The sequence below is a fragment of the Tauraco erythrolophus genome, chromosome 3, assembly GCF_009769465.1.
Source record: "Tauraco erythrolophus isolate bTauEry1 chromosome 3, bTauEry1.pri, whole genome shotgun sequence".
Classification (NCBI taxonomy): domain Eukaryota; kingdom Metazoa; phylum Chordata; class Aves; order Musophagiformes; family Musophagidae; genus Tauraco; species Tauraco erythrolophus.
The window spans coordinates 7,617,731-7,645,393 of record NC_141467.1 but is presented as its reverse complement, the minus strand read 5'-3'; the positions used below and the strand labels follow the sequence as shown (position 1 = coordinate 7,645,393).

General features: G+C 39.0%; 1 protein-coding gene and 1 non-coding gene across 5 annotated transcripts; one reads left to right on the top strand and one right to left on the bottom strand.

Annotated features, from left to right (window-relative positions):
- The first annotated feature begins 910 nt into the window (after positions 1-910).
- MAK (male germ cell associated kinase) lies at positions 911-27,503 on the top strand. 4 transcript variants are annotated; one of them, XM_086608991.1, is made up of 14 exons: positions 911-1,130; positions 1,857-1,911; positions 2,832-2,953; positions 4,561-4,640; positions 6,420-6,552; positions 6,647-6,818; positions 14,149-14,316; positions 16,052-16,375; positions 17,514-17,704; positions 18,249-18,379; positions 20,309-20,440; positions 22,431-22,505; positions 23,911-24,039; positions 27,301-27,503. In XM_086608991.1, the coding sequence occupies exons 1-14, from the start codon at positions 1,030-1,032 to the stop codon at positions 27,453-27,455; spliced, it is 1,968 nt and encodes a 655-aa protein (XP_086465117.1). In that variant the 5' UTR covers positions 911-1,029; the 3' UTR covers positions 27,456-27,503. The 4 variants fall into 4 exon arrangements, with proteins under 4 accessions (XP_086465117.1, XP_009984710.1, XP_009984712.1 ...); XM_009986408.2 differs by having other exon boundaries at positions 16,052-16,382; positions 17,545-17,704; XM_009986410.2 differs by lacking the exon at positions 22,431-22,505 and having other exon boundaries at positions 16,052-16,382; positions 17,545-17,704.
- TRNAL-CAG (transfer RNA leucine (anticodon CAG)) lies at positions 19,941-20,023 on the bottom strand. Its single transcript has one exon. It is a non-coding gene; the product is annotated as a tRNA-Leu (tRNA).
- Positions 27,504-27,663: the final 160 nt, after the last annotated feature.

Below are 27,663 nucleotides of genomic sequence, written 5' to 3'. Positions count from 1 at the left end.
GTTTACACATATCCAAAGATGAAGATTCAACACTGGTTAATGTGAATTCTTTTCCAAATGGCAGCTCAGATCTAGTCTCCCGTACCAATGCACCCGAGCTCTGTGCTTCTGTCTGCTGGCCTTGTAAAACTGAACAATAAACTTAACTCTTCAGCCATTTCTGTTCTTGATCTTAACTGTGGCTACACAGTAAGAATTCTGTGGACTTCAGAGCACGATATCCAAGTGCATTTATAACAATTCAATTTACCTTGGCAAAGAATGCAGGGTTTATCTTGCTTCTTTGCCTCCCTCCCTCACTAACTTTAAGCATAGCAAGCCAACTTGCACCACCAGTCCAAACCACAGCATTCACACCCTAAGTTTACGATAGCACCCTGTGCAAAATTTGGATTTTTCTGTGTTATTTTCCCAAATTTCAGCCCTGCCTTTGTTACAGATTAGGAACCTGCTGCTGTCTGCGAATTAAGAATAAGAAGTTCCATCAGAGGACACCAGCCTTAAACACACTTCTCTGGTTCTAAGGAATTATGACAGTAATCTTGACTCTCCAGTCCCTGCTTGCTCTAACCCTAATCCTAGACTAGGCACCTTCTGTGGTTTGAAGGATTTAAAGGAACTGGCTATATTGAAGCATTCTAGTTAAAGAACATATACAGATCTGGGGGTTGTTACTGATAGATACAAATAGTAGTGTCTCTCTTTCATAAAATGCTGTAAAATTACATGTTTCTCTCTCTCTGTTTTTTTTTTTTAGGTTTGTTTTGGAGTTTTTTTTGAAGGATCTGTGTGAGAATGACCATGTTCTTCTGTCTCTTAAACTTTATATCTGGACCTCAACGTAGCCGTGATTTGGAGGAGAGTAGTGAATATCCTGCTCAGTTATGAGGAAACATTCACCAACATAAAACAGTCTGGAAGATTTTTCTAAGAAAATCAAAGCGCAGAGAATCCTTTAACAAAACAGAAGATATTTAGAGTTTCATAAGCTTTTGGCTGTCCAGGTCTTAAAAAAAAAAAAAAAAAAAAATGAACCGTTACACAATCATGAAACAACTAGGTGATGGCACCTATGGCAGTGTATTGATGGGGAAGAGCAATGAGTCAGGAGAACTTGTGGCTATCAAGAGGTATGTGACACATAAATTCCTTAGAGGTACTTAGAAAAGCTTAAAAGATTTTCACTTTTATTTTCATTGTTGTCTGTCTGCTGTGTAGAATAGAAAATGCAGGACTTAAACGTTTTACACTGTTCCATATAATGAATAGTTGAGGGACTATTGTATATATATGAGTATTGCTTGAAAAAATGGAACCATTTTTATTCACTTTTTAACACCTTGGAACAGGTTTGGGAAAATGACTGGTCAAGTCAGATGGTTAATTATAATGCTATGCAGTTAAGATACTTTGCAGATTTCAAACCCACAATTTTCTTGTTTTCCAAGAATGTCCAACTTAGGCACAAAGAGGTATTTTTTCTGGTTTCAGATACCCATGTTTTATGTGCAGTGTCACTGTTGCTTTCCTTGTTATTAAGGGCACAATTAAAATGATAGAACATGGATTTTTGTGTCCCTGATGTTTTCAGAAATACTTTTATCATCATGGTCTCTCTGGCTAACTCCTCTAAAAATGTATTTGCAGCGATTAGTCATCCAACACTTAAATTTCTAGCCAATGTTAAGAGTTAGGTTTGTTTTTAATTATGTTGCTGATGGATATTCTAGAATGTTTTAAATTCAGTCCAAAATACAGCTAATGCTACGCTTGTAAAATAACATGTTTAGACTTTTTTTTTGAAAAGCATTCTGTACTGTTCACTGAAAATACTTTATCTTGGACTTTTATTTCAGAATGAAGAGAAAGTTCTATTCATGGGATGAATGTATGAATTTGAGAGAAGTCAAGGTAAAGCGATGAACATACCACATTTTAAAATAAGTGTCTAGTTAGATTTGCATGAAGGAAAAGGGCATCTGCAACATCCAAGTATAAGGCCAAACTCTTCCACAAAACCATGGGCTGCTGTCACTTCTAGAGCTGCTTCTGCTTTGTGGAATATCCCACTATTCTCCAGCAGTGGCCACACCTCATAGCCAAGCCTCGTGTCTTTGAGAGAAGATAAAGAATTTGATTTTTGTGTCTGTGTGTGTTTCTGTGCTCTACCAGCCTGCTTCTTCATTTTACTGGCAGATTTCAAGGTGTATACCCAGTACTCACATCTTGTATTTGGGGCATTTGCAGAAAGCACTGGGAATTTTGGCCAAATGATAAAATAACACTTGAAAACCTGGGCATAAATTCCAAGTCATCCCATGTTTCGGGCACCTGATGTTCTGTATATACAAAACTCCCTAACAAAGGAGTTGGGTATCCATAATTTAGGTTTAACTTACTGGAGATTGCACATAATCACTGTCTCCAGAAAGGACACCTGTAAGAGAGTATGCTTGTTCATGAAAATTTTGTAACAAAAAAACTTGCTGTGTTTTCTTACTCAGTTCTGGGAGCAAGAGCTGTTAACATCTTCAGAACTGTCACTGCAGGGAATTAGGTTTTTGTGTTAATCTTCACCTCAGCTATGATGTAATCCCTAGAAATAGAAGTTTTAAACTACTATTAATATCTTTGCTGCTTTTATTTTGAAATGAATTTAAAATGCTATTTTGTTGCTCTTTGGAACAGAAATTACAAGATAAATATGAATAATCAGATGGACGGTGTTTTGTAAATTCTGTGCTAGAAACTCCACACATAAAAAATTTAGCTCTGGTAAGGAATCAAAGTCACTGTCGAGTTACCTGCAGCCTGATTTTGCTCTGTTACAGTCTCTGAAGAAGCTAAACCACGCCAATGTAATAAAATTGAAAGAAGTCATACGAGAAAATGATCACCTTTACTTTGTATTTGAATACATGAAAGAAAATCTCTATCAGTTAATGAAGGACAGGTATGTCTTTTTCACAGAACAAGTAGTGTGCTATCCTGCTTTATTTAATGGTTTTTATGCTATCTTGAAGAGCACATTGGAATTTCTGGTTTTGGCTCTTCTTGCAGCCCCACTGATGCGAACACGAGTTGCTGCACCTGCTTATCTAAGGGCAGAATTCTGCATTACAATATTGCATATTGTAATACTTTTGGAAATAGCAGTTCGTTCAGTTGTTAACACGATAGTTTGCATGTCTGGTGTGTAGAGCCATGAGAGAAATTCCAAATACTTTTTTTTTTTTCCCTTTATTAGCCTTCACTTTAATGTATGAAGGATTGGATAAACACTGTTCGTTCTGCATTTGCTCATGGATTTGGTTTAAGGTGGGGATGGTCACCTGCATGTACACGCATGCATGCTTGTAAGAAAGACCTATACATGGACTAACTGCGTGATGCTGCAGTCTTGGGCAAACAGTCCATAGCAAGGCTTGCAAGCTGGACTTTGGAATAGGACCTTTGGTGGATGAGAAGCTCAACATGAGCCAGCAATGTGCACTGGCAGCCCAGAAAGCCAACCGTGTCCTGGGCCGCATCAAAAGAAGTGTGGCCATCAGGTTGAGGGAGGTGATTCTGCCCCTCTACTCTGTTCTCATGAGACCCCACCTGGAATACTGCGTTCAGCTCTGGAGTCCCCAGCACAAGAAGGACATGGAGCTGCTGGAGCAGGTCCAGAGGAGGGCCACAAAGATGATCCGAGGGCTGGAACACCTCTGCTATGAAGACAGGCTGAGAGAGTTGGGACTGTTCAGCCCGGAGAAGAGAAGGCTCCGAGGTGATCTTATTGCAGCCTTCCAGTACTTAAAGGGGGCCTACAGGAAAGCTGGGGAGGGACTTTTTACAAGGGCATGTAGCAATAGGACACGGGGCAATGGCTTTAAATTGAAAGAGGGGAGATTTAGATTAGATCTAAGGAAGAAATTTTTCACTCAGAGGGTGGCGAGGTACTGGAACAGGTTGCCCAGAGAAGTTGTAGATGCCCCATCCCTGGAAGTGTTCAAGGCCAGGTTGGATGAGGCTTTGGGCAACCTGGTGTAGTGGATGTTCCTTTGCTGAATTGTTTTGCCTTTAATGTCTGTTTCCTTCAGACATTGGCATGCACCTTTATCTCCTAACATGCAAAGCTCTTCGGTTCACATCCTGAGATAGCCGCTGGCGATACCAGCACGATGTTACCCTACAGCGGAGCAGCACTGCTCTCAGTCAGGGTTCCCTTCAGGGTAGCACTGGGTAACACACCCGCCACCGTGCTACGCTGTGCAGTCTCCTCCTTGCTACGTTACTGAAGCACACTACTGGCCAACCAACTTCTACAGAAGAAATAGGATCATGGACCTCTCTGCAGAGAAGTCCCTCTGCAGCACTTAAAGTGAGTGAAATTAAGTCCTGGCAGCAAGCAAGGTTTGAGATGAGAGCTAGTTGCATCTGTCTTACTTTGCGCACAAGACTTGACGGGTCTGTTTTCAGCCATTCACGATGTGTTGTGCAAAATGAAGAATACTTATGTTCTGAAAATACATTATTTTTTTCTTAATTATGTGAAGTTGTGCATCTGTTTCTTCACAGAAACAAGTTGTTCCCCGAGTCGGTCATCAGAAACATGATGTATCAGATATTACAAGGGCTAGCTTTTATCCATAAACACGGTAGGTTTCATGCTAGAGTTTAACTGGGTAGCACTTCTTTAGAAAATAATATCATACAAAGTAATAACATTAATAAAAATATCTAGCAAAGGCTATTAATTATCCCTAATAAGAATCATTATCTGCTTCAAGTATGGTGCATTTTTAAACCATACTTGAAGTTACACCTTGTTTGGCTATAATCACGTATTCCTCTTTCTTTTTGAAAGCATTGGATATTGTTCATATACTGTTCAGTACTTTTTATTCACCTGGTAACTAAGGTGGAAAAGAAACTAAAGAAACCTGTATGTTGTGCTATACTATGTATTTCTGTTTCCTCAAAAAGATCTATTTAAAGAGTATTGATACTTTACAGATGGCAGTTTATCCTGTCTTGAGATACTATAACTGATATGATACCCTACATCTAAAAAAATATTAAAATAACTTGTTCACTCAGAAATTCACACAGTCTCCTTATCAAATACAACCTGGATTTAAATACTTTGAGATGGGTCTTTTCTAGCAATTAGAAGGGCCGTCTAAGACGTGCTGTGTGCTCACAACGACAAGAAAAAGTCTCACGGTATTTACAAAACTTTTAATTCTCATGCTTAATATCTGTCTGCAAACTGCATTCTTAAATACTGGTACTAAGCTCCTTTGCATTTAAAAAAATAGTAATTTACTCTCTTGCTCAACTCCTGTTTTGTACTTGTCCTTCACATCACATTGGTATTCCTAAAACCTTCCAAAAAGAATAAAATATTAGCTGAAAATTAAACAAGAAACAATATTCCTAGTGGTCTCTGATCAGCTTTTATGTGCCCTGGCGAGGCCTGTTGGTTGATTCAAATAAATAATCTGTTCTGTTCAGTACTATCAAATACCCAGAAGTCGCTGTTCCATGTCTTTCTGATCAAGATCAGATAACTGTTTTCTCATTATTAGCACCCTCTTTTCCTTCCTAATTTCTACATGAAATCAATGAGAAAAATAGAATTTATGGAAAACTGTCATTTGTGAGTTAAAGTATTAATATTTTGTTTTGACAATGTTTGGGAATGATGGGTATGATAAATTTGAACATTCACATTTCTCTGTAATCATTTCAGTGGATTTCTTACAGTGGTTGTCAGTTTCTGCATGCAGAAATCAAATGCTGTATTGTAGCACGTGAACTTCAAATTGATTTATAACAAATTGTGTATACCAACTAAACAGCAGAATTTATTTACTCAGTGACTTACCCACTCTCCAGGTGTACGGGTGCTTAAGCCAACACTAAGCATTAAAGAAACTTTATGTGCTGCATTACTAATATTGGCATTCCAAGCGAAATTTTGATATATTGTAAATGTCTGTGTCTGCAACTTGTTGTCACAATGATAAACAAACTAGTTAAAAATCGTTCAAGGAATTTATAAATCAAGTAAGTGTCAGATGATCAGTTTTCCATTATACAAAGCTGACAAACAGTTGTAGTTTTTGCAAAAGATTTCATTCTGAAATTGGTTTATTATTTGATATTACTATGATAATTTATTTTCCTTAGTGTATTAATGACAGTTTACATTTGTTAATTTAAGAACACTGGGTGTAATAATCACTGGAGGGGAAGTGTCTGTGGTTGTTGGAGGGAGGGTTACCATTCATTTATTCTGAATTAAAAAAAAAAAAAAAGCTATATTCTTCTAAAACATCCCGAAGTATATTTTGGATGCCTGTATTAGAGGTTGCTGTTTAAGAAGTGATGACACAATTATTTGCCTTTCTTTTTTGCCTTGTCTTCTCTAGGATTTTTTCATAGAGATATGAAGCCTGAAAACCTTCTCTGTATTGGACCAGAGCTTGTGAAAATAGCAGATTTTGGTTTGGCTAGAGAACTGAGATCTCAGCCACCCTACACAGATTATGTCTCTACCAGGTGGTAAGTATGTTAAGAAGTTAATAAATGATCTTAACTAATTACCTTTCTCTGTTTACCGTTTTAATATATCTATTATTTCTTTCCATCCTCATAGGTACCGAGCTCCCGAAGTTCTGCTAAGATCATCTGTTTATAGCTCACCTATTGATATGTGGGCAGTTGGCAGCATAATGGCTGAATTATACACACTAAGACCTCTTTTCCCTGGAACAAGTGAAGTAGATGAAATCTTCAAAATTTGCCAAGTACTGGGGACTCCAAAGAAGGTGAGAGTTTTAAAAAAATTCAGGCAATAGTATTGAAAAAAACAAATATTAAATAAAGTTATTATAAAACATTGAATGTTATCTTTCTTTCAGAACATTTATATAAATGATTGTTTTAGTAAGATTCCTGCAGACATAACATTTTCTCGGCTGTATTTCTTTTAAGCTTCCATTAAGGCATGTAATGCTGGTCTTTTGTTGTATATTAGCATCTGTTTATATCATACCATCATAAGTAGCCTTGGTCTCTTCCGATGAAAGCCAGATAAAATCGTTTCATTTAGTTAAAGCTGTGCATATTGGAAAGAAAATCAGAAGTCTCCTAGGATTTCATTTTGCCACAGCCGACTTGCTTTCCTGACTTCAAGTGTAATTCTCCAAGGCTGGCACCCAGAATTTAGAGATTGCAGAAGATATAAATAAGAAAAGTATGCTTTTCTTATTTTTAAAGCATAAAGGAAACGCTTGATCTCAAACACAGATCTCTTAAAAAATATTATTAGCAATTAAAAGTAGTGGAGGAAAAAACATCCAGCATTTTAGAGAGGAAACCATTATTTCCAGTTATTTTCTAGAAGGGCTAAATACTATTTAAAATGACAAGGAAGGTTTGAGTAGTACATATAAAACTGTATACATTTATATTTGCTTCAGTTAAGTTGCTTTAGCAAATGATTACATGAACATGCAAGGAAAGAATAAGTTTACCTTCAAAACTTTGAATAAACTGAAAAAAGACCATATCATGTAGGTATTTTTTGGAGAATAAGGTAAGAGATGGCAGATGTACATCAGTACTTCATGAGTGCAAACAGAGCTTTGTAAAATAACTGAACGCAGAGCCTCTGTATCTGGAAAACCTAAGAGTAGAGAGAAAAACATCAATTTGATTGGTGTACTTCTGATAGAAGTTAAAGCATCGTTCTTGCCCAATAAAGGAGCTGTTGTCAACAGAGAAGTGAGGAACAGAAAACTTCAACCAGAAATAGAGTAAGCCTAGCTAGGAACGTGCAGAGCTTGGAGTGGTGGGAAAACATCCAAGAGAACGTACTGAGAAACAGGTGCAAACTCATGACAGAGCAGAGAATAAAAGGTCAGAGGTGGAGAGGCACAGATGGTATGTTGTGGAAGTGAAAACTGGGTCGAGAGGACCATGTGAAAATTGTTGTGATGTGTAAAGCGGTGCTTGCTGTGACAATTGTGCATCAGAAATAATGTGTAATATAAGCAGTATTTTAAGAATTGAGTTTTCAAACACAGATGTTAAGTTTCTTAAGCAGCTCACAAGTCTAGGATAGTAAGTATTTTGATGCATATTAAGAGTATTTGTGAAAGAGCAACATACTTGCTTCTGGAACGTTTCCAATGTACAGCATAAACAAGTTCTGGAAGTGCGGGGAGATCCACTGTGTGATGGATTTTCACTGTGTGTAGTAGCAGAGCAATGCTGAGCTGACTGCTGTGGCTTTTCTCTAACCTTGTAAGTAGTTGAACAGAAGCAAATCATGACTGTTGACACTTGATCCTTCCCTGACTAGCAAGCTGATTGCTTGGGAAAGCAGACAGCATTACCAGCTGAGTATTTCGGAGAAAACTGTGGCCTCTTCTAAAGACTCTAAGGGTTAGAGACACTGTAAATCAGCCCTCTAGCATCAGGAAACTGTAATTAGTTCCTTTGTGCCCTTGTCATCTGCTGGGCAAACTTGGGGATTTTATCTCCTTACGACAATGCTGAGGCATTCTTCAGGGAGATCACCGTGTAAGAAGAGTACTTAAATCTTATCACAAGAAATAATGCATTTGTTACAAGTGAAATACTGTTTTGCATTCCACCACAATTTTGGGTTTTTCCATAATGGATGACCTACATAGCACCAGGTTTGCTGATGCCAGATGGGATTCACCATCTGAAGAGGGTCTTTGCACATCAGCTAGCGGGGCTCATTGACAGGGCTTTAAACTAGACTTGAAGGGGCAGGAGGATAATATCAGGCTTGATCAAGACAAGCTGAGAACACCTGAAGAGCAGCAGAAAGGAATGCCAACCACTTCAGCCAGTGAGTCAGCTTAACTGGCAGCCCATCTTAAATGCCTCTAGGCAAATGCATGTAGCACAGGGAATAAACAGGAGGAGTTAGAGACATGCGCACACCTGCAGGGCTACGATCTTATTGGCATCACAGAGACATGGTGTGATGAATCCTATGACTGGACTGTTGGAATGGAAGGATGCAGGCTCTTTAGGAAGGACAGGCAGGGGAGATGAGGAGGAGGAGGTGTCACCCTCTATGTCAAAGACCAGCTGGAGCACATGAAACTCACACCTGCAGGGCTACGATCTTATTGGCATCACAGAAACATGGTGTGATGAATCCTATGACTGGACTGTTGGAATGGAAGGATGCAGGCTCTTTAGGAAGGACAGGCAGGGGAGATGAGGAGGAGGTGTCACCCTCTATGTCAAAGACCAGCTGGAGCACATGAAATTCCACCTGGGCATGGATGAGGAGCCAACTGACAGCTTATGGGTCAGGATCAAAAGGAGGGCAGGGACAGGTGACGTTATAGTGAGTGTCTGCTATAGGCCACCTGACCAGGAAGATGGAGTGAATGAGGCCCTTCATAGACAGGTAAGAGCAGTCTCATGTTCACAGGCCCTGGTCCTCATGGTTGGGTACTTTAACCACCCCAATATCTGTTGGAGTGACAGCACAGGAGGGCATAAGCAATCCAGGAGGTTCCTGGAATGCATTGATGATAACTTCCTTCTCCAAGTGTTAGAGTGACCAACGAGGAGAGGTGCTATGCTGGACCTTGTTCTCACCAACAGGGAGGATCTAGTGAGGAATGTGGAGCTCAAGGGCAGCCTTGGCTGTAGTGACCATTAAATGGTGGAGTTCAAGATCCTTAGGGTGGTGAGGAGGGAGCAGAGCAAGCTCACTACCCTGGGCTTCAAGAGAGCAGACTTTGGCCTCTTCAGGGATCTGCTTGGTACAGTACCATGGGATAAAGCCCTGGAGGGAAGAAGGGCCCAAGCAAGCTGGTTAATATTCAAGACTCACCTCCTCCAAGCTCACGAGCAGTGCTTCCCACAAAGAGGAAGTCAAGCAGAAACACCGGGAGGCCTGCATGGATGAACAAGGAGCTCCTGGACAAACACAAGCACAAAAACAAAGGCTACAGAGGGTGGAAGCAAGGACAGGTAATCTGGGAGGAATACAGAGAAATCGTCCAAGCAGCCAGGGATCAGGTTAGGAAAGCTAAAGCCGTGATAGAGTTAAATCTGGCCAGGGACATCAAGGGCAACAAGAAAAGCTTCTATAGGTGTGTCAGTGATAAAAGGAGGGCTAGGGAAAATATGGGCCTTCTCCAGAAGGAAACAGGAGACCTGGTTACCCAGGATATGGAGAAGGCTGAGGTTCTCAATGACTTCTTTGCCTCAGTCTTCACTGGCAAGAGCTCCAGCTGCACAGCCCAAGTCACAGAAGGCAAAGGCAGGGACTGGGAGAATGAAGAACCGCCCACTGTAGGAGAAGATCAGGTCCAAGACCATCTAAGGAACCTGAAGGTGGACAAGTCCATGGGACCTGATGAGGTGCATCCATGGGTACTGAGGGAACTGGCAGATGAAGTTGCTAAGCTGCTATCCATCATATTTGAGAAGTCGTGGCAGTCCAGTGAATTTTCCACTGACTGGAAAAGGGGAAATGTAGCCCCCATTTTTAAAAAGGGAAAAAAGGAAGCCCCAGAGAACTACAGGCCAGTCAGTCTCACCTTTGTGCCTGGCAAGATCATGGAGCAGATCCTCCTGGCAACTATGCTAAGGCACGTGGAAAACAAGGAGGTGATTGGTGGCAGCCAGCATGGTTTCACTAAGGGCAAATTGTACCTGACAAATTTGGTGGCCTTCTATGATGGGGTTACAGTGTTGGTGGACAAGGAAAGAGCAATCGACATCATCTACCTGGACTTCGGCAAAGCATTTGGCACTGTCCCGCACAACATCCTTGTCTCCAAACCGGAGGGACATGGATTTGATAGATGGACCACTCAGTGGATAAGGAATTGGCTGGATGGTCGCACTCAAAGAGTTGCCATCAATGGCTCGATGTCCAAATGGAGGCCAGTGACGAGTGGTGTTCCTCAGGGGATAGTATTGGGGCCAGTGCTGTTTAACATCTTTGTTGGTGACATGGACAGTGGGATCGAGTGCACTCTCAGCAAGTTTGCTGACAACGCCAGGCTGTGGTGGAGGGAAGGGATGCCATCCAGAGGGACCTTGACAGGCTTGAGAGGTCGACCTGTGCAAACCTCATGAAGAGAGGGGATTCTGCCCCTCTATCTGTTCTCATGAGACCCCACCTGCAGTACTGCATTCAGCTCTGGGGCCTCCAACATAAGGGGGACATGGACCTATTGGAGCAGGTCCAGAGGAGGGCCATGAAGATGATCCGAGGGCTGGAGCATCTCTCCTATGCAGACAGGCTGAGAGAGTTGGAGTTGTTCCGCCTGAAAAAGAAGGCTCTGGGGAGATCTTTTAGCAGCCTTCCAGTACCTAAAGGGTTCCTACAAGAAAGCTGGAGAGAGACACTTTGCAAGGGCGTGTAGTGATGGGACAAGGGGCAATGGCTTTAAACTGAAAGAGGGCAGATTTTGATTAGATAAAAAGAAATTCTTCACTGAGGGTGGTGAGGCACTGGAACAGGTTGCCCAGAAAAGTTGTGGATGCCCCATCCCTGGAAGCGTTCACGGCCAGGTTGGATGAGGCTTTGAGCAACCTGATCTAGTGAAGAGTGTCCCTGCACATGGTAGAGGGGTTGGAACTAGATGATCTTTAAGGTCCTTTCCAACCCAAACCATTTGCAGTTATTTTAATAGTCTGGTTTTGCAGATAGTTTTACAAATAGTATTTTTTTCAGACATACATTTTCATTTTATTCCATTATCCTGCAATAAGGAATTACAGGAATCATGCCCAGAAGCTATCTTCATTCCAATTTACCTTCCTTTGTTTAAGTCCATAGTAACATACTAATGACTTCTGTGAGTTTTGTTTTTTAAATAGTTACAGGCAACTATTTTATTTTATAAATGAAGTTGCTTTTTTTATAAAATATTGCTTTATTTCTTTTATAAATAAGCAATAAGTTGCACCATTCAAGTGCTGGCAGTGATGGTGCCCTTAGGAGTACGCCAAATTAATGAAAAAGCTGATGACGATCTGAAAAAGAGAGATTAATGAAATGTGGATTCATTAGTCCAAGGTTGGCAATGACACTTAAAATGATTGCAAATTCTTTTTTTTTTAATAAATCGAAATGTATTTTTCATTTTTGCACTTGTACTGTTTTCACCCTATCCCCGTACTTCACCAGTTCAACACAGCCCTTGCTACTCCGTTCTAAATTGTTCCTTTATCGCTGCCTCTGGCAGATAGAATGTCACCAGCTCCAATAAAGGAGGGAGATGCAGCGAAGGAGGGAAAGAGTCTACCTCCATTCGAGTGATCAAATTATTCTCGGAGGTGGAATAGGAAGTCACTTGAAGTATTGAGACTTATTTTAACCAGACTTGGTTAAAATAAGTTGAGTGATTACCATAGACTGTGTTAACAGAGCTAAAACTGTAAGTTATTGATACACATAACAAGATGAGTAATCGCTAACATGGTATCTGAGGACCAAATTCTATCACATCAATCCAGTTTACTCCGGCAGCGGTGTAACAAGCTGCGTGGATAGATGAGAAGCAGTAATATCGTACCTTGTCTTCAGCAACGCTTCTGACAGTCCCTCCTAACGTCCTCACCAGCACATTTAGATAAACAAACTGCATGGTAAGCGCACACCTGTTTCAAAAGCGTTATTCAGAGAGTAAGCTCTACTGGCTCACATGCAAAATGATAGATTGAATAGGACTCCTGAGTGATTCTGCATCTGATGAAATTTTTAAATTGTATTAAAGGCTCTCTGATGGAATACATTTTACTTCTTAAGTTGGTAGATAGCAGGCTGGGAAGGATTGAGTATGTTAGAAGACAAGATTAGAATTCAGAGTTTCTTATAAAATTAGAGATGTAGCTTTCAACAAATTTCTTTAGTAGTATGTAGAGTGCTGTGCTTAGGCAGGAATAACCAGCTGCATAAATATCTGGGAATAACTATCCAGCTAACACATGTGTAGAAGAGGATTTAGGAGCTATATAATGCATTGTATGTCAACAGTTATTTTGTTGCAAAAAAGACAAATACCAGTGTGTAGAGAAAGTATTGTCCACTGATGTATGAACTAATCTTTCTGTTCCACTTGCTATATTATATCTAGTTATAAGTTTTGCCTTTCAAGAGAGAAAAATTAGAGTCCAGAGAAGAAGAAAAACTTAAAAAGCCTAGACCTAGGAATTCAATTGTTTGTGTTTCTTTCATAAAAAGGAAGACTGCAAGAAAAGAGAAGAAATATACCTTGTACTGTATAAAAAGGCTGTTCTAGACAGAAGAAATAGTCCTTCTTGGTATCCATAGATGATAGCACAGTCAGCAATGGTCTTGTATAGTCGCAAGAGAAACCTACATTTTTCTAATCTTGAGGAGAATTAAGCTCTGGAATACACTGTTTAGAGTGGTTGTAGAGTGCCAGAAACTGAAAGATTTTGAGGCTAGTACCTGTCAGGAAGGGCCAAGGGCATGGACTAGATGATCTCTTGAGGTCTTTGATAATCCTGTGATTCTGTATTCACACAATGCAATTATGAAACAACTAACGACTTCAGGGTTTACTCTTGGAAAGTTAAACACTAAAAAAAAAAACAAAAAACCCTCTAGTGGTCATGGCTATTTTCTGTTGCGGTAGTGTCTAGTTGTAATTTAATCATTGACTGTCTTAATGGTGGAATCAGTGGTACAGGCTGCATCACGGTTACACAACCATGGTATGCTGGGTGGAAGGGCCTCACCTCTACTATTCCCATAAAGAAGGTAGGCTGAAGTCAGCTGTTTGAGCTCATTTCTGTGGTAGATGAGATGTTCAGTACTGCTCCTGGTACTGCTGCACCCTCTTCTCCTTCAGGTAGAGTGTGTCCAAGTGTGGTATCCACAGTGATGGTTCTACCTTTACCTACAGGAGAGCTCGAGAAGGACTTCCACTGGAGATTGATGCTGCATTCACTGATGTAATAATTGTAATGGATAACAGGAATGCCTGTTTTCCACTATATAGGAAGGAGCTACGCAGACTGTGACTTAAGCTGCATAAAATTAAATTTGATGTAATACCTCAAGGGTATATAGTCTTTGTTCTTTTTTGGTACTCATTTTTCTTTCCTTTGAAACAGAATGACTGGCCAGAAGGATACCACCTTGCTTCTGCCATGAATTTCCGTTTCCCACAATGTGTCCCTATAAGCCTAAAAACTCTCATCCCAAACGCAAGCAATGAAGCAATACAGCTTATGAGCGATACACTGAACTGGAATCCAAAGAAGAGACCAACAGCAAGTCAGGTCTGAGCACCTGAATGATTAAGTATAAGACTGAATTTTCTTGCATTGTTAAAAAAGTGTAGATAGAGAAACCAACTGATTGTCATAATACTGGTAGCCAGAGAAAAGTCTCCTTGTTTTGAATGCTTTGGTGGGAATAAGACTGAGTAGGAGAGAAAGTTCTAAACCTGGCTCAGCAGACACCATAAACTCTTTAATTATTTCTGTAACATTGTCTTCTGTATTCTAAAGCTTTCTCTGTACAGGACAGAGACAAATCTGAGCTGCAAGTTTCCTGAACTGTAAGTCACTTCTGCTGCTGCCTTTTTCCTCCTTCATCTGTCTGAAGGGGGATATTGAAAATTAAGCTGTGCTTTTTGTGAAGCTGCAGATGGAATGAAGTATTGAAGAGCTAAGGATTACCTTTACTTAGAGATGGGATGTAAACTGTACTAAGTGATAAAGAAATGTTCTTCACAAAGTTCTACCAATAGGTGACAAAGGTCACAGTTTTTCTCCAAGTTAATTTTAAAAAACATATTTCAAGTACCAAAGAAGTTACATTCTACTGATTTTTTTTTTTTTTTGAGTATTCATACCTAATGCAATCCTATTGAGAAGGCATAAAAGGTGAATACAATTGGGAAAGAAGAAAGACGTATTGCAAGGTGTCCTAGGTGGATGTAATGGAAGTGATTCTGAAGTGGTTAAGCAGATGCTCTCCACTTTATAAAGTGTATCTATTCTTGCAGTCACTGAGATCGAACTGTAGTCTGGTGCTATGTATCGCTACACAGAATACTGCGTGGTGCTTTATGAAAGCAAATAACCAGCTTTTGCCTAAGTGACTTGTCAAGGAAGCAGCTGCAGCAGTTGTGTAATCCACAGCCAAAAGGGAGAGTTTAATGCACATACATGGAAACATGTACAAAGGCAGCAATTCTCAAGTGCGGCTGAGGCAAAACATCTCTTTGAGAACTAACAAAGAGCAGGATCCTACCCAGAAGGAGTAGCAGAGTGTGTTGTTTTGTCGTAGGAGGAGCTGTGTTTGTAAGGTATGTCCGTGCTGTGCATCTAGCAGTGGACATGAAAAGGCAGGAGAAAAAAGAGTAAAATACACATCTGCCCAGACACTGTAGTTTCCTAATAAATACCATGAAGGCACAGCAAGCACAGTGAATGTACTTCAAAGCAAAAAAAAAAAACAGGGAAAGATAGTGATAAGAGGAAACTTTGCTCATTAACATCCTCCAATTATAAACCCCATACATTAATATTAAATGGCAATCATCGTGCTTCTGTTTTTTTAAATAAAATTTAAAAAGCTGTTCATTGAGTGGTCAAAACACAGTTAGCAGTGGAAACATGTAATGAAGCGTGTGGTAAAGGCAGCGGGGACACTACCTGTTTTAAGATGGAAATTTGTTACTGCATGAATACAGAATGGTGTTGAATGTAAAACGTGCCTCAAAACACAGACTCCACAAAACCCAGAAGTAAAGGAGGGAAAGAAAGGACATGACTGCTGTAACACGTACAAGAGGATCCATCTTACTAAATTCTATGATGGGAAGAGTTTAAAATACAGAACTGACAGTTGTCAATATACAGTTTACATATGATCTCATTATGCATCCGTCTTGCGTTTGTACTGTAGAACTTGCTCAAATGCTTCAGAAATGTGTTTAGATCCTTGATGAAGTTACCAAAGTCAATTTTTAAAGTAAAATTACTATGTTGTTATCTCCTTCTCCAGGCTTTGAAGTACCCTTACTTTCAAGTTGGCCAAGTTTTAGGACCTCCTCCACAGTATCTGGAGAAGCAGACTCCTATTAAACCAGTTCAGCCAGCAGAGTCAAAGCCCGCTTTACCTAAACTGGAAGCTATATCTAAGCCAGAACCTCTATCTTCACCTGATGAACCTGACAAAACACAGCCACAGCCCCTGTCAAAGGTTAACCACCAGCCTCTCCAGCAAATTCAGTTGCCTCAGAATACAGCTAACCAGCAACTACCAAAACAGCAGCAGCCACAGGCACCACAACCATTTTTTCCAATTATCAATAAAAACTCATCACCAGTAAGTTGTTTTCAATAAATACTTAGGTGGTTTTATTAAAAGTTCTGACTGTATTCAACCAGGCAATCCCTTGAAAATTGCCATACTTCTTATTAGAGAAAATACAGATAGATAATTAGGGACTAATTAAGGACATTACTGGCCACTTACTGAAATTTTACAGCCAATCAGAATAATTGCTTGTAACTATGTATGTTCATTTTTACATACATATATGAACTACATAACTATGTATGTTCATTTGTAGTAGCCTTGTAATGTAGTTACAACAACTATTATTTATTGACCTTTGAGAAACAATTCACAAAAATATTGTTAGTATACAATAGAGAAGTGGAACGGGAGAACTTCACTTGCCTCAAGCAGGAAAATCCATGAGAAAGCTCAGTCTTGTTTATGACAGTGGTTCTCTGACTCCTACCTGTTGGCTACTACTAGATAACTGCAAAGTGAGCAACACTTGTAATCACATGGAACTCGACACGTCACCCAGTTCCTAAGCTTTTAGCAAGATGAATATTAAAATTTGGTTCACAATCCTCTTTTGGCTTTCCACGTATACCCGCTGAACTATAACACAACGTATGTTAAAAATAACAGGTATTCAGAAAATATTGGAAAGCAAACTACGGTCAGATGAAAGGACAGCTTTAAAATCTAATCACTTCTTTGGAAGAAAGAAATGTTAAGGGAAGTCCTGACTAACTTCTGTTATATGCTGTATTTACTTGGAGGCCATGGCAATTGGCACTCATAAACCCTGAGTGCGATTCCTGTGAATGTTATTCACCACTGTGCCCTACTTCTTGACAGTTCATCTACCACTGTTGAGAGCACAAGTTCAGCAAGATACCAGTAACACAGGCTGAGCACTTAACTGGGTCTGCAAATAGAATGTTAACTTCACCACTCCAGATAGATTTGAGCAATTTAATGACAGTCGAGAAAAGCTACACTTAAAATACCTGCCAGCATTATTATGTTTTGTGCTTAAAATTATTCTAAGACTCGCCAAAACAGGCACAACATGATGGGAAAAATTCCCTCAAAGTTCTTAAGCAATAGTCAGGGAGTGAACTAGATGCAAAATACAAACTTTTAGAATTGAGTTGAAGGCTTTTTTTCCTATTTAAAACAGAAACAAGCAGCTAGTGGCCCTCAACATGGAGCAGTAGGTCCTAAAAGCTGCAGAAGACGATGGGGTCAAACTTTGGTAAAGGCTGTGGATAGCTGGGATGACTTGGATGACACTGAATTTGGAATGTCATGTTCAAAGAAGCCTAGCATTGCACTGTTAAAAGAAAAGAAAACCAAGGAATGTCTTTTTAGGTAAGTCCTATAATTATAAAATCACTTTTTTTTTTTTTTTGGTAAACAGTTTCCACTAAATTTCTAAATGATTAAGACAAATCTGCTAAAATTTAAGTCAAAAAGTCTGCAAGAAAGCGAAGAACTGTATGAGCAGACCAGCTTTGGGTGTGGTGTTGATATAGCACCAGTAATATCCAAACTCAATCAAATTTGTTTTCACGCACTGTATGGTTTAGGTATTTGTTGTGTTACAAAGAAACTCTGTGTTTTGCTAAAATCAGATACACTAACTTCATTTCCTTTGTCAGTTAAGTTAGTGAAAGTTCTGGTACAGTTACCCACATTTGCTTTTAATCAGTAGTGTTGGATACGCTTCTTTTCTTTGAAGTCCCAGGTCAAACTGTCATGAGGTATGAGATTTGGCTGTTACTTTCTGTGGAAATAAATTCTACTGATGAAGGCAGGATAAGAGAAGAGCACTGTACTCTTCAGGCTTGCGTCAGCTTCTGGTATTCTGAGCTGGACTTGTTGGTCACATTGTTTGAACGTTTCAATTTTTCAGTGTGCCAGAACCAAAAGCTTCATGCTGTATCCAGCCAGGAGGGGAAAATAAAGTTCTGATGAGAAACGATTCTGGAAGATCAAATACATCAGCAAAACAGTACTATCTAAGACAATCAAGATATCTACCTGGTAAGGGTAAAAGTCAGTACATATGGAAAATACAAGCTGTGAACAATCTCTGTACGGTACATTGAAACCTTAGATTTCACACTGGGTAATTTAACTTTTCATAACCAGGCTAGATGTTCAAGTTTTGGACTAAACGCCTTTCCCAGAACATATCTCATCCCAATTGATGCAGAAGGTCCTGGCTATGTAAACATGGAAGGGAGCTCAACACTGCTTGCACACCATAAAAGTTCACAGGCCCTCTTATGACCAGTAACATACAAAACCCTCAGTAATAGGAATCCAGGGTCTCTTGGATTCTGAGGAATATATCCTGATTGACCATAAGCAAGTGTATCCAAGGACCAAAGAAACTACCCATACATAAATATATAGGGCATAGGTCTCAATTTTGCAGTATCAGGAACTTTGAGGTTACAGTTGCCCTTCTTAGTAGGAAAGGTTTAGAAATATCAGCCACTTGCACTGGTAGGAATTCACCCAGACACTTCCCTTCCCAAGGCAGTCATCTTCCTTAAAAATAAACAGATAGCTTAGTCTAAACCTGGGTGATTTTAGCAGCAAAATAAGATGAAATGATGCATCTGCTAGGAATACGAATGGGAAGGAGGTGAAAGAAAACGGAACGTTTCCTTCAATTAGCATTCTGAAAATATTCTGCAATCAAATGATTGCTTTGGTGTCTCAGGTAGCATTTTTTCTTTATTGCTGTGATGGTTTGCACAATTACAGTATGTGTGTCCTGACTTCTACTGTAATCCACATATGAGAACTTGGGTGGCTCACAGAGGAATTCCTGATTGTCAGGCAAGTTGTTTTGTTACAATGTATCACTGATTTCTCAGGAATTTATTAGGCCAGTGATGACTTCTGAATATGAAATCACTTCTTGAATGTTAAATAGGATACCGAAAGACTCAAGAGTTTAAGTCCAAAGGAAAAAAAAAAAAAAAAAATGGGGGGGAAGCTTTCCTATCTAAAAGTAATACAAATGGAAAGTTCATCTGTATTTCTCTTTTTTTTTAATCTGTTGTTTGTTTTTTTTTCTTCTAATGTCTCTCTGGTTTTAGTTTAGATGTAAAAAATAATTAATATCAGCTTTTAAGAAAATAATATCTCAAATAATCATGTTTGCTATTTATCTGTATTACTTTAGTTCTGTTACCACTAGATCTGGGAGCTGCTTTCATGCTGTGTAATTCCATTAACTCTTACAATGCTCATAACATGCTGAAGTAACAAGAACCTGCTGCTTTTCCACTTATCTCTTGAAGAAATAGTTTATTATCAGCCTTGAGAACCCTAGGTTTTGATAGGTATATTTAATTTGTGTTGATTGTTTGAGAGTCAAAAATACGGAATCATAGCTTATTTTCAAGAAGCACAGAAATCCTTAGCTGGTGTTTTTTGGAGGCTGCTACAAGTTTCCTTACTTGCCATTTCCTCTTTCTCTGGAAAAAAAAAAACCATGATTCAGTATTATCAACTAGACCATATACTACCTAGGACTGATTTAAAAAGTCAGTTTTTACACCAACATTTTCATAGAATCAAAGTGAGTTGTCAGAAGTGGGATTCGAACCCACGCCTCCAGGGGAGACTGCGACCTGAACGCAGCGCCTTAGACCGCTCGGCCATCCTGACTCACACCTATAATGGGATTATGGTTTTATAGAATCTAAGTAACTGCACTCAAAAGGCTTTTAAAAGTTCTCTTGAAACCACAAAGAGAATTGTTCTTAAATCAGTGCCTCTAGTTTTCACGGTATGGCTGAGAAATCTAACCTAATCAATGGACATTAATGGTGTTTACGTTATACCACAAATAATTCTGTGTTGTTTTAATGTTCTAGAAATGTCCATTTTTCAGTAGTTAAATTATGTTTGAAAACTGATATTTGTAACGTTTTCCATAATTTGTTTTCTAAGGTGTAAACCCTAAGAGTGTCTCTTTAGTAGCAGTTCATAAAGAAGGATCACATGGAACCTGGAACAACCAGTTGTTTTCTAAACCACTGGCACATACTGGAGGAGGAACGTCTTTCAACAGAAATACTACAGGTGAAAGTAATTAAAAGTGGTCACATTATATCACATGATACTTTATTTAATTAATTTAGTTAAGACCATCTGGTGTAACTTCTGTTGTCAGCCTTAGCTTCTAGGCTTTTTTTTTTTCTTAACAACAGACTCTTAAAACAACTTCTTCATATGTAAACTATGTAATTTGCTTTCAGAGCATAAAGTAAGTATAGACCAGCCTCTATTATACAGTTCTGTCAAGATAAATTTTGTCCATAATCCTCTTAGACCATTATTGTACTATTTAAGCAAATACTTTGACCTTATTACTGCCTGGTCAGTGTGCTGTGGAACACTATCAAACAGCAGTCTTACATATGAAAACCAGATGGTGGGTGGTGTGCTCATGTAGTAAGAGTACTGCCTAATATCTTAAACATGTCTTTTAACAATTTAGTAGCCTTGTCCTAAATACTCTGCTGCCTGAAAAGTCCACTTATTTTCAGCAAGGAGCTTGCAGTAAGTGCCTTTTGGTACTACGTTTTGTGAACACCACCACTATCAGGATTTTATAGAGTGAAGCTAAGACTAGTTAAATGGCTTATCTAAGATTTCACTGAGGAAAGCATCAGACTCAAGACTAAAATCTATCTTCTGACCACTAAGCCCCATACTTTAAGTACACAGTGCCATCACTGTTACGGGAGGTTACCTTGTTAATAACTTTGCAAACACTGTCCAGCTGGCATGAGTCACTCCCAAATACTTTAATGCCAATAAAGCACCTAGCCTTACATACTTGTACGGAAAGAACTTTAGAAGATTTGTTTACATGCAGATGCTGCACCCTTTTTAATAGAACTTTAGTAGCCATTCTGCAGTGTCAACAAACCTGAATTTCCCTCTGAAAGTCAGGTGATCTGTAAGTTGTTCATCTGAAATTATGTGAAAGATTTTAGGAAGTAGAAAAACAACAGAACCTAGCAGAATTTTGATGGAATAGAAGAGACTTTTTGAAGCAATCATTGTGTCACAGAATTACAGAATGTTAGGGATTGGAAGGGACCTCAAAGGATCATCTAGTCCAATCCCCCTGCTGGAGCATGTACCTTTGTGTTTTCTGAAACGCAGTATCTGGGTGTCTCAGAACTAATAAATATATTCATAAAATAGTCTTGCAAGGGCATTAGGCACAAAGAGGCAAAGAGCTGTTTTGAAAAGTAGGCATCAATAAGCCAGACATCCACCTACTGAATTGCACTGAAAATAAAATTAAGATGAATGCTAATGGTAAAAATCCTGCTTTTGTCTTACTGGCTTACTTGGGGTATCTACCAAAAGTTTAAAGAAAAAAAACCTAAACCTGATTATTTTGTATGTTTGAAAATACTTGGTATTATTTTCATCAGTAAATTGCAGGTGATTTTTCATATACTGGGGAGGCAACAACATTTAAGACAGACACACATTCAACCAGGATAGCTGGAGCACCGATCACGGAAATACAACACATGTAGATTATGTATGTTTTCTTTTTTCAGAATGGCAGAATTGAAAGTTGACACTGGGCTGTTTACTGTTTAAATAACTAGGCTTAGTTTAAGTGGGGTGGTTTTTTTTCCTCATCCACAACATTGCCCTAAGGTGAAATAAGATAAGAGCGAATAGTTACAAATGCTTTATTTATGAAGAATTGTAAGGTTATGATCAGTCAGCTTTGCAGATACGCCTGATTGCTTAAACTTGTGATATATGTATTTGTGTGACTGGAATGTGATTGCATTGTTGGTAAATCATATTTTTATTCCATTATTAGAAAGGACCTTGTAAAGTAACTTGTTAGAGTAACAGTTCCTGCTTGAGAAAAAAACAGGAATAAGACATTATAGTTACAAAAATGTCAGATATTTACTCTTTCTTGCTTTGTTTTCCCTCATTTCTTTTACATCACCTAGCATGGTTCTTCATACACTTTTTCTAAAGTTCTGTCTTTCCATCTTTTTCTTCCTTTCATTTTCTTTGTCTACAGATGAGAACTTAATTATACCTATTGAAAAGCTATCATGCAAAGAAAGGTTGAATGAAAAATTAGAGGATCCAAAAGGTAATTTATAGCAATTATAGCCTAGTTCTTTGCACATTTCATATTCATGTTTTACATTTTCTTGTAAAAATTGCACTTATAATGCAGGTTCCAGATGATCATACGCTTCATTTTCAGTTGTAATCTGTTTTGTCAAACTGTGCTCTCTTCATTGTGACTTCTTCTGGACTCTCAGCACTTAATTGTGCTTTAAAAGACAGAGAATATTTTATTCCTTTAATTATAATCCACAGCATGCCACTGCACTGTTGCTGAATAATGGTGAAGAAGCGATCCTAAAGAAAAGCACATACATCTTTTGCACCATGGACTGCATTCTGATTCTGTTACACTGATTTTACACCATAGATTTTGGTGGAGTTACCTTACTGTAAGAGGGTGGAAACTCCAGGCAGCCTATTTTGTCTCTGAACATGCTGTATGCTGTGAGCATCGTAAAGCTGCTGGCAGTGTTTCACCCTTCTCCCAGTTTCTGGCCCCTCTGGTGCGTACTGCCTGCGTGGTGTGTCTCATTGCAACTACTGTTCATGGCCTCCTTGTAGTTCACAAATTTTATACTGCTGAATACAGAACCACACCACTAGAGAAGAGCATTTCTCTCTGGACATTGTACGAGCACAGTCTTAACACTGTTCCAAGTGATGACAGACGTGGAGAAGGTATGAAATGTTCTTGGAGCAGGGAGTCGAAATACTCTTAACAGATCCCTCTGCCGTTGGACAATAATTTCAGTACTAATTTTGTGTGTAAATGTACAGTGTTTCTCAGCATCCAAATGCTGGTCCAAGATCCGGACCAAAACTAGGCACAATAAAATTATAACTGGGGTTGAAAAAAGAAGGTGATTGGGTCTGACTTTTTTAGCAGGCCTTTATCTGTGGAACCAGCAAAGTCAACTTCAAGTGGTGCACCACTTCCCACAAGAGAAGTTTGGTTCCATTATTTTAGATAGATTTAGGCCAAACATGTTGAGCACATGAGTACTGTTGAGCGCTAGTTTTCAAACACTGAAGTGCTTAAACCAGCTTCCAGTAAAGCAAGTAGCTGTAAGTAAAAGGTAAGATCCTGCCTTTTTCTAAAACTCAGTATAAACCTTTCTTTGTGGTCTAAGTTTAATGAAAGTACTAATGAAATGTTCATCCTGTTCTGTTGTCTTTATTCCTGCTGAATTGCAGATGAGATGTACTGGATCTGCAACTTGAGTCCCTTAGGTGCTGTAAAGGATCTGACTAAAACACAAAGCAAAGAACGAATATACCCTTTTTTTCAACAGACAAGCACTAGGGAGTTTTTAAAGAGCACTCATACTCTTGTGGTCCTGCAAGCATATTTTGAAGTGACTATAAAAAGTAGGCAAGGTTTTCTGAATGCAACTGAAAATACCAAAACTCTGTAATGTCAACAGGAAATCCTGGCTTTGTAAGTGGTGCTGCTTACAACCCATCAGGAGTATATATCCCTTCCTTTCATAAAAAAGAAGTTGGATCAGCTGGACAACGGATACAGCTAGCTCCTCTTGGTGCACCTCTATCAGGTAAGAAACATCCTTTTTCCATACATATCTGAGACAAAGAGAAACATTCATCTCCCATGTATCCTGAAAGATTTATTAGCCCTTAGTAAGGTATTCCTGAAGTTTTATAAATAAAATTCCCAGGCATAAATTGTTCTTAACGTAAGTGAATTGAATGTAGGTTTCTAGAGGCAGTCCTGATACCCAGAGAAACTATTGCTGCTATTATTTGTTAGGTAAAAGAGAAAATAAAGGTGCAAACATTTTACAATTCTAGAAGGTTCAGACCATTTGCTAAACTACTGTTCATTAGTGGTGAAGGACTAAACAGAATCGTAAAAATATGTAACTCCACAACTCTTTAGTAAATGGTTATGTAGATTGGAAACAAAACATAAATCTGTTATTTATACAGCCCGTAGGAGTTGGTACAGTCACCAACTAGTAAGTATACAAAATAGATAAATTCAGGTTTTTAAAAAAGCCTTGTATTTGAGTGGATTTGGAGGAATTTTCTTGACAGTGACTTTCATGTATCTTGGAGCTGTCTTATGTGAGCCTTTAATCAGTTTAATGTCACTTAATGCAACTGAGTGATGCTGATCCATGCTCACAGTGGCCTCAATTTCAAGAAAGGCAAAGACCTTCATCAAGTCACTTAGTAAACTCACAAAAATCTTTAATGCTATAGTATAAGCAGTAAATTAAAATTACTTGCACTCTTATTTACTGGCCCTGTCTAGTTGGCCTGTGGTTTCTGCAGTGATCATGTAAGGTAGGTTTTCACCACGTCTCCCTCTCACTGTGTTGACTGTGTAAGTCTGTGGATGCTGATATGACACGACCTTGTACCCATGAAATATCACAAGAGTGCTTTGTGAAGTAAAACTTTCAGTGTTGCTACATTATAGAAGGTAGAAGCCAAATAAGAGAATGCAGACGACCAGTTTTTAATAGTTATGATACAGTAATGATGTAGCTGGAGGTTACATTAACAAACCCATTAAAAGGCTGCTCCATTCATCAGTCAAAAAGAACATGGGATCTGTTCTGAATGTAACTGCTACCTGCGGTATGGATGACCTTTGTCAGTACGTTTTTGATTCAGAGATGAACAGAAGTGCTCAGGATGCAGGAGAAAATGCTTTGCGAGTGGAGATTTAGAGCTGTTGTCCCAAACCCAACAGCACACTTCTCTAGTTACTTCAGAGGAAAGAGCAAGGCCCTAAACTCATCAGGAGTTGTTTAACTAAAGGGCCTGTGGCAGACAGTCTGATATGGTCCTGCTTAATAATGTTGTCTTTTTGCTGACCTGGCTCTTTTCAGTTACCTGTTCCCCTTCAGAACTTCCAAGTGATTCCTGAGAGGGAGGGAGGGAAGGAAAGAGATGGCACGCATATATAAAATACGCTTAGATGTATGCATATTCTGAGACTGAGTTGATCAGAAACCCCCCAGGGAAGGCTGGAGCTGCACTTCATTATCTTATCAACTCACCGATGAAACACAACAGCGAGAGTTTTGATTTGTCACAGTGTGAGGATCAAGAAGTTCACAGGAGGACAAAATCTGTGACTACCTCTAGACTGCTGTGAATAGTGAGAATGAAAAGGAATTACTTACAGTGATCTAAAGGGAAATAAATTCACTGTTAATCTGTAATTAGAAGTGGAAAATGTGTAAAAGTCAGAAGGCTGGCAGATGGAGGTCAGTTAAGAGAGTCTTCCATGTTCTGGAGAAAAGCAAGAATTCTATTGCTTAAACCCCTCATATTTAGCCTAAACTCTGCAGACTTGCATGGGAAAGGAGATAAGGATGAAGCAAATGGCAGGTTTTTATCTCCTATCTGTTAACATTTGAACATTAGCGTTTTTGGTGACCTTTTACTTTGTATTATACAAACTGAAATAAGTTATGTTCTCAAGCCTTTTTGCTTTCTTAATTTGTTTTTTTAATGCCATAATTTAAATAATTTAATACAGTATAAAAGATCAGTTTATCTGAGGAAAATGCAATGCCAAGACCTGAGAAAAGTGACCTTTGTTGCCAAGAGAGGGTAGGCTGGAACTGTACTTGCTGATGAAAGATAGGGAATGCCAGCCTACAATAAAAGGGAACAGTATTAGTTTTCAAAGAGGTGGAGACCTGACTCCCAGTTTCAGTTCCTTGAGATTCCTCCTTTTTAAGTGTCTTGATCCTGAACAGGTTCAACCCACTGTTGAAAAATACCACCAAAAATAGGTGGTTTTCCATAAGAAATATAATGATACGTAGGTGCACAAAAGAAAAAGTATTTTATCCATAACATGTTAACTTTTTTTAAAAAAAAGTATCAGTAATACCTAGTAAAAGAGGACTAAACTGGAAAAGGAGGAACAGAAGGGGCAGGACATACTTCAGCAATGCAAAGGAACGACGGTAAGGTATAGCAGGAGTATATATATTTCTTATATATACAAATCCTAATAGGATTTCTTCTTATACATGAGAGGTCCCCAAATGACGGACTTTAAAGGCTTGGGAAAAGGGCAGAATTGGTGATGAACATGAAGAAAACCATAAGCAGTCAGCCCCTGCAGCACGCCAATCACTTTAATCACATGAAGCTTGAGGACTAACTACCTGAAATGCAGAAAGGGGAAATCTGAGTAGGAAGGCTAGGAATGCACTTCCACTAGTGCCTGAGACCAGGTGGATGCCAATATAAGGGATAAAAACACCTGAGGACTTGGAACAGATCCTACAAAATTGATAGAGTAATGGGAACTAGAGATGAAGACAACTTGCCACCAGGTACGCCAGGAGTTTTCAGCTAAGCAGGAGGGGAATAAAAGGCATAAAATTTTAAAAGGATCAAGAGGGTCTCCAGACTGTCCTTCAGTCTAGGCTGTTTTGGTTTTAGTAAGTTTAGCAATCTTATAATTATATGCTTTTTCAAATATTTGAGACAGAGGAAAGAACGCTTCCATTCTGTAGCCGCTTTGTAATCGGAGACACAGAGCTGTAGACATACACATCAGTTTTCCCACTGAACTTCGGTCTCAGTGTTTACTCAAGGGCTTGTTGCAAAAAAGTATGCAGTAGATGAGAATTACTAATAAGATACACAAACTATAAGAAACATTATCTGTAAAGAACCACAGACAGTATATCAGAGACCAAGCATCCTGCTGTGTTACCATCCTTGAGTACCACGAATCATCTTTAAGCTCTCATTCTTTCATCTGTAAAGGAGTTAAGTACCTGTTGTCATAACTAATTCTAAGTTCTTGTTCCTTTCAGATTATTCCTGGAAAACCAAAGCTGCTCGTGCACAGTTACCAGGTCCTACTTTCAATTCGGCAGCCAAAAACATTACTATTTTAACTCGCTCACCAACAATTCAGCCAGTACATGGAAGAACAGACTGGGTGGCCAAATACGGAGGAAACAGATAGAAAACACCATCCTACGTAGACACTGTGTGAGCTACCATTAGTTCTCCTGCACCGGAAACCTGAAATGCCTATTTGTTCTCACTTTTCCTCAGACTATGCAATACTAAAGAAGGAAAAAAGACCTTGTGTTCTATTACCTGTATAATGCATATGATACCAACGTAAAATACTGGCTATAAAGTAGGAATTATTGAAGTATTGTAAAAAC